Genomic DNA, 7,637 nt, shown 5'->3' on the forward strand with positions numbered 1-7,637 from the left:
TAACCCCAGTGCCTTCCTGACAGCAACACTCATGTGGGCATAAACACTTTCTAGTTTTTGTTTGGTTCTTTTCCTGAACAGCAAAAAAGTTAAGCAGTAGTACTGTGTAGGTTAGAATCCACATCCGTTTCAATTCATCTCCATGCTTGTAACTTTTAATCAAACAAAGGAACGTTTTTATTACAGCTGATGAGCTGAATAACAAGCAAAACATTTTTGGAATTGTTTTTTTAAAGTCTGAAGCTTTTGAGGGAAGAGATGAGAAGAGATTGGCTGGTATTTTAAATCTCAAGAGTATCACAATGTACTGAAAACCTTCAGCCTCATAAAGTCCTGCATAGCAGGGTTCCTAGTAATTTCCTAAACACAAACCACCTCTGTTCAAGAAAGACCAACTCATTGTTGTGGAAATGGCACTTTGGAGAGGCTTAGCATGTGGTTTTGCTAGTACAGAATGCTTAAAGGATTTCAAATTGTTAGTTTAGCTTTTTTTTTTCTTGAGGAAACAAGTTATCAATTTCAGCTGCCAACAAAACCAAAAACAATTTCTAATATCAAATTAACATATGAAGCTTAATGCTGACTCTATTGAACAATCGCCACTACGTTTTGATTGAAATAACCAGATCAATGAAATTTCTTTTGTTCATACCAATGAAATGGTTACCACAACAACTTTCTTTGGATATAGGATTGGCCTCTTTCTTACTTTTCCAGGTTTGGGGAGGATGAGCTATCTAGGATAGAAAAGTCATTGTCTGATGAGAAAATGTGAGCAGCACAGAGTTAGTTACATAACGAAGACCCCTTTTTCCTGCAGACACTCCATCCCAGTTGATGAAGGAAGATATACCTCTCTATTTTCCTCAGTGCCTTATACTGAAGGGTTGGCAGTTCCATTTTCCAGGTATGCACACTGAGTTTGCATTTCTGCCACTGCGTAGTGGCCGGAAGCCAGGGGAGCCTGGGTCCCGCAGGCAGCCCAGTTCAGCAGACACCCTCCCAGCAGGAGAGAAAATCCAGCAAACCAGCCGATAAAGAGGGCCTCTCCAAACTCCCACCTGGGCACAATCTCGGGGATGCTGTCGTCCCAGAACTCCTGGACTGTCACGTGGGCCACCCAAGAGACAGGAACGAGGGCTGTGACGCCCGCTGTCCAGAACAGAATTCCTCCCAGGATCAACAGCCGCTTCTTGACGTCCCGCTGTGTCTCTCCAATCCTCAAGCAGTCCAGGCCAAAGCCCGACACCAGCAGGCCCAGGAGCCCCAGCCCATTTGAGAGGAACATTAAAACCCTGGAGATCCTGAGCTCAGCAGGCAAACCCAGGAAAGACTCGAAGTCCTTGCACTGCATCCCCACTTCCTCCTGGACGACACAGGCTTGCCAGAGTCCCATGGTCCAGTTTTCCATTTCATTTAAGTCCAGATTGAGGTTTTTCCAATGTGGCAAGTAAGTCGTAATAATGGATAAAACCCATCCCAGAAATGAGAGCAAAATCCCAACGAATTGCATTGCTACTCTCAAGACTAAAGCCATTGCAACAGGCCTTAGGACCCTTGCCACCCCTATAGGAGCTGCCGTCTCGTGGTGGGCAGTAGTGTGACAATCTTGGTTAAATGCCGCTCAGGGAATATAAGCTTTGGTCGTTAACTCTTTGCACACTCTGAAATGCGTTTTTGTTCTTCTCGAATATAATGTTTCATGTAAAGGACCAAGGGCTCTGTTTAAACTATGAGTTAGGCTTTCCGATAAAGATTTGATCTGTTACCTTCCAATTTGCTTGGTAAAATTATATCCCCTATGCTTGATGAGTATAAGTCTAAGGATGAACAAAGAGGGCTCTATGACCCCTCACCCTAAAATACAACAGAAATCTTTGTGCTTCAATATGGATTAATTAGATTTTAAGTGGTGATAAAAGGCCAGCTCTTTCTACAACAGGACCTCATTGTAATAGCTGAACCTGAGATTTCAGAGATGCAAAACAAGACCTTGTAAAGAAAGGTAGACTGTTTGTCTATAATCTTTACCCTTCTCAGGCTTCCTTAACCTACACGAGAGCCTGGCCCACGTTCTTGAGTGTTACAGGGACTCGGTTGGGACTTGGCAGAGAACGTTTCCCTCAGATTCCTTTGAAAGGTAGAGGCGGGTTCACTGGATTAATTAAAATGAAAGACACCAAGGCCATGCCCAGAGGTACCAACTGAGGAAGGGGGCATCTCTGGATTTCATTCTGAGATTTTCTCCATCCTTGTTAAGGACCTCCTGAGATAGAACGTGATTTCTTAGTATCCAACAGGTGTTTTTTTTGGTCCAGAATCAAGCTGTCTTCACTATCATTTAAGCCACAAAGACAAAGAAGCACCAGGCAAGGAAACTCCTACCAATTCCAAGACAAAACAGCCTCCCTGGGACTGAGCTTTGAGGCATCATCGTGTGTGTGTGTGTGTGTGTGTGTGTGTGTGTGTGTGTGTGTGTGTGTGTGTGTGTGTGTGTGTGTGTGTTCTCACTGTGTTTTAATTTATGAACTGAAGGATAATTGCTTTACAAAACAGCCTCCCTGGGACTGAGCTTTGAGGCATCATCGTGTGTGTGTGTGTGTGTGTGTGTGTGTGTGTGTGTGTGTGTGTGTGTGTGTGTGTGTGTGTGTGTGTGTTCTCACTGTGTTTTAATTTATGAACTGAAGGATAATTGCTTTACAAAATTTCGTGCATGCATAGATCCCCTCCCTTTTGGACCTCGCTCCCATCTCCCTCCCCACCCCACCCCGTCTAGGTTGACGCAGAGCCCCTGTTTGAGTTTCCTGAGACATACAGCAAGCTCCCGTTGGCTATCTATTTTACAAACAGTAATGTAAGTTTCCATGTTACTCTTTCCATACATCTCACCCTCTCCTCCCCTCTCCCCTTGTCTTTAAGTCTATTCTCTGTCTGTTTCTCCACTGCTGCCCTGTAAATATATGCTTCAGTACCATTTTTCTAGATTCTGTATATATGTGTTAGAATACAGTACTTATCTTTCTCTTTCTGACTCACTTCACTCTGTGTAATAGGTCCTAGGTTCATCCACTTCATTAGAACTGACTCAAACATGTTCCTTTTTATGGCTGAGTAATATTCCATTGTGTATATGTACCACAACTTCTTTATCCATCCATCTGTTAATGGACATCTAGGTTGCTTCCATGTTCTAGCTATTACAAATAGTGCTGCAATGAACAATGGGATACATGTGTCTTTTTCAATTTTGGTTTCCTCAGGGTATATGCCTAGGAGTGGAATTGCTGGGTCATATGGTGGCTTTATTCCTAGTTTTTTAAGGAATCTCCATACAGTCTTCCATAGTGGCTGTATCAGTTTACATTCCCACCAACAGTGCAAGAGCATTCTCTTTTCTCCACACCCTCTCCAGCATTTATTGTTTGTACACTTTTTGATGATGGCCATTCTGACCAGTGTGAGGTGATATCTCATTGTAGTTTTCATTTGCATTTCTCTAATAATGAGCGATGTTGAGCATCTTTTCATGTGTTTGTCAGCCATCTGTATGTCTTCCTTGGAGAAATGTCTGTTTAGGTCTTTTTCCCACTTTTTGATTGGGTTGTTTGTTTTTCTGGTATTGAGTTGCATGAGCTGCTTGTATATTTTGGAAATTAATCCTTTGTCTGTTTTTTCATTTGCTATTATTTTCTCCCATTCTGAGGGTTGTCTTTTCACCTTGCTTATAGTTTTCTTTGCTCTGCAAAAGCTTTTAAGTTTAATCAGGTCACACTTTTTATTTCCGTTACTCAAGGAGGTGGGTCATAGAGTTTGCTTTGATTTATGTCATTGAGTGTTCTGCCTATGTTTTCCTCTAAGAGTTTTATAGTTTCTGGTCTTATATTTAGGTCTTATACTTAATCCATTTTGAGTTTATCTTTGTGTATGATGTTAGGAAGTGTTCTAATTTCATTCTGTTACATGTAGCTGTCCAGTTTTCCCAGCACCATTTATTGAAGAGGCTGTCTTTGCCCCATTTTATATTCTTGCCTCCTTTGCAAAAATAAGGTACCCATAGGTGCATGGGTTTATTTCTGGGCTTTCTATCTTGTTCCGTTGGTCTATATTTCTGTTTTTGTGCCAGTACCATACTCTCTTGATGACCATAGCTTTGTAGTATAGTCTGAAGTCAGGAAGGTTGATTCCTCCAGTTCCATTCTTCTTTCTCAAGACTGCTTTGGCTATTTGGGGTCTTTTGTGTTTCCATATGAATTATGAAATTTTTTGTTCTAGTTCTGTGAAAAACGCCATTGGTAATTTGATAGGGATCTCATTGAATCTCTAGATTGCATTTGGTAGTATAGTCATTTTCACAATAGTGATTTCTCCTACCCAGGAACATGGAATATCTCTCCATCTGTTTATATCCTCTTTGATATCTTTCATTAGCATCTTATAATTTTCTGTGTACAGTTCTTTTTGTCTCCTTAGGTAAGTTTATTCCTAGATATTTAATTCTTTTTGTTGCAATGGTGAATAGGATTGATTCCTTAATTTCTCTTTCTGATATTTCATTGTTAATATATAGAAATGTAAGTGATTTCTGTGTATTGATTTTGTATCCTGCAGCTTTGCTAAATTCACTGATTAGCTCTAGAAATTTTCTGATAGTATATTTAGGGTTTTCTATGTACAGTATCAGGTCATTTGCAAACAGTGAGAGCTTTACTTCTTTTCTGAGCTGGATTCATTTTATCTCTTTTTCTTCTCTGATTGCTGTAGCTGGGACTTCCAGAACTATGTTGAATAATAGTGGTGAAAGTGGACCCCCTTGTCTTGTTCCTGATTTTAGGGGGAAAGCTTTTAGTTTTTCACCATTGAGAATAATGTTTGCTGTAGGCTTATCATATATGGCCTTTCCTATGTTGAGGTAGGTTCCTTCTATGCCCATTTTTTGAAGAGTTTTAATCATAAATGAGTGATGGATTTTGTCAAAGGCTTTTTTTGCATCTATTGAGATTATCACATAGTTTTTATCTTTCATTTTGTTAATATGGTGCATCACATTGATTTGCATGTATTGAGAAATCCTTTCATCCCTGGAATAAACCCAATTTGATCTTGGTGTATGAGCTTTATAATGTGTTGTTGAATTCTGTTTGCTAAAATTTTGTTGAGGATTTTTGCATCTATGTTCATCAGTGATATTGGCCCATAGTTTTCTTTTTGTGTGTTGTCTTTGTCTCGTTTTGGTATCAGGGTGGTGGTGGCTTCATAGAATGAGTTTGGAAGTGTTCCTTCCTCTGCAATTTTTTGATAGAGTTTTAAAAGGATAGGCATTAGCTCTTCTCCAAATGTTTGATAGAATTCTCCTGTGAAGCCATCTGGTCCTGGGCTTTTGTTTTTTGGGAGATTTTTGATCACAGCTTCAATTTCAGTGCTTATAATTGGGTTCTTTATAATTTCCATTTCTTCCTGGTTCAGTCTTGGAAGATTGAACTTTTCTAAGAATCTGTCCATTTCTTCCAGGTTATCCATTTTATTGCCATAGAGTTGTTCATAATAGTCTCTCATAATCCTTTGTATTTCTGCAATGTCTGTTGTAACCTCTCCTTTTTCATTTTTAATTTTGTTGACTTGATTCTTCTCTCTTTTTCTTGATCAGTCTGGCTGCAGGTTTGTCAATTTTGTTTATCTTCTCAAAGAACCAGCTTTTAGTTTTATTAATCTTTACAACTGTTTCTTTCATTTCTTTTTCATTTATTTCTGCTCTGATCTTTATGATTTCTTTTCTTCTACTAATTTGGGGGTGGGATGTTTTTCTTTTTCCAGTTGTTTTAGATTTAAAGTTAGGTTGTCTATTCAATGTTTTTCTTTTTTCTTGAGGTAGGATTGTACTGCTATAAACTTCCCTCTTAGATCTGCTTTTGCTGCATCCCATAGGTTTTGAGTTGTCACATTTTCATTGTCATTTGTTCCTAGAAAAATTTTTATTTCCCTTCTGATTTCTTCAGTAAACTGTTCATTATTTAGAAATGTATTGTTTAATCTCCATGTGTTTGTGTTTTTTACAGTTTTTTTCTTGTAATTGCTATCTAGTCTCATAGTGCTGTGGTCAGAGATGATACTTGATATGATTTCAATTTTCTTAAATTTACTGAGGTTTGATTTGTGACCCAAGATATGAGCTATCCTAGAGAATGTTCCATGCACACTTGAGAAGAAGGTATATTCTTCTGCATTTGGATGGAATGTCTTGAAGATATCAATGAGATCCATCTCATCTAATGTATCATTTAAGACTTGTGTTTTCTTATTAATTTTCTGTTTTGATGATCTATCCATTGGTGTGAGTGGGGTGTTAAAGTCTCCTACTATTATTGTGTTACTGTCAACTTCTCCTTTCATGTCTATTAGTGTTTGTCTTATGTATTGAGGTACTCCTATGTTGGGTGCACAGATATTTACAATTGTTATGTCTTCCTCTTGGATTGATCCCTTGATCATTATGTAGTGTCCTTCCCTACCTCTTGTAATCTTTATTTTAAAGTCTGTTTTGTCTGATATGAGGATTGCTACTCCAACTTTCTTTTACTTCCCGTTTGTATGGAATATGTTTTCCCATCCTCTCACTTTCAGTCTATATGTGTCTTTAGGTTGACAGCATATATATGGGTCTTGTATTTGTATCCATTCAGCCAGTCTGTGTCTTTTGATTGTAACATTTAATCCATTTACATTTAAAGTAATTATTGATAAAGATATTCCCATTGCCATTTTCTTAATTGGAGTTGATTTTGTAGATCTTTTTCTTCTCTTGTATTTCTTGACTATACAAGTCCCTTTAACATTTGTTGTAAAGCTAGTTTGGTGGTATTGAATTCTCTTAACTTTTGCTTGTCTGAAAAGCTTTATATTTTTCCATCAATTTTGAATGAGATCCTTGCCAACTACAGTAATCTTGGTTGTAGATATTTCCCTTTTGGTACTTTAAATATATCCTGCCATTCCCTTCTGGCCTGCAGAGTTTTTGCTGAAATATCAGCTCTAAAACTTATTTAACTTATATGCAGAGTACATCATGAGAAACACTGGGCTGGAAGAAGCACAAGCTGGAATCAAGATTGCCGGGAGAAATATCAATAACCTCAGATATGCAGATGATACCACCCTTACGGCAGAAAGTGAAAAGGAACTAAAAAGCCTCTTGATGAAAGTGAAAGAAAAGAGTGAAAAAGTTGGCTTAAAGCTCAACATTCAGAAAACGAAGATCATGGCATCTGGTCCCATCACTTCATGGGAAATAGATGGGGAGACAGTGGAAACAGTGGCTGACTTTATTTTGGGGGGCTCCAAAATCACTGCAGATGGTGATTGCAGCCATGAAATTAAAAGACGCTTACTCCTTAGAAGGAAAATGATGACCAACCTAGATAGCATATTAAAAAGCAGAGACATTACTTTGCCAACAAATGTCCATATAGTCAAGGCTATGGTTTTTCGAGTAGTCATATATGGATGTGAGAGTTGGACGGTGAAGAAAGCTGAGTACCGAAGAATTAATGCTTTTGAACTGTGGTGTTGGAGAAGACTCTTGAGAGTCCCTTGGACTGCAAGGAGATCCAACCAGTCCATCCTAAAGGAGATCAGTCCTGGGT

General features: G+C 38.7%; 1 protein-coding gene across 1 annotated transcript; it reads right to left on the minus strand.

Moving 5' to 3' along the window:
• Nucleotides 1–874: 874 nt before the first annotated feature.
• On the minus strand, nt 875–1,537 carry LOC136176909 (putative claudin-24). Its single transcript, XM_065947575.1, has one exon. The coding sequence runs from the start codon at nt 1,535–1,537 to the stop codon at nt 875–877; it is 663 nt and encodes a 220-aa protein (XP_065803647.1).
• Between the last annotated feature and the right edge of the window lie 6,100 nt (nt 1,538–7,637).

The sequence above is a fragment of the Muntiacus reevesi genome, chromosome 10 (assembly GCF_963930625.1).
Source record: "Muntiacus reevesi chromosome 10, mMunRee1.1, whole genome shotgun sequence".
Taxonomy (NCBI): domain Eukaryota; kingdom Metazoa; phylum Chordata; class Mammalia; order Artiodactyla; family Cervidae; genus Muntiacus; species Muntiacus reevesi.

Excerpts from the sequence above, each read along its gene's own strand:
- LOC136176909 (XM_065947575.1), bottom strand. The coding sequence starts at position 1,537 with ATGGCTTTAGTCTTGAGAGTAGCAATGCAATTCGTTGGGATTTTGCTC.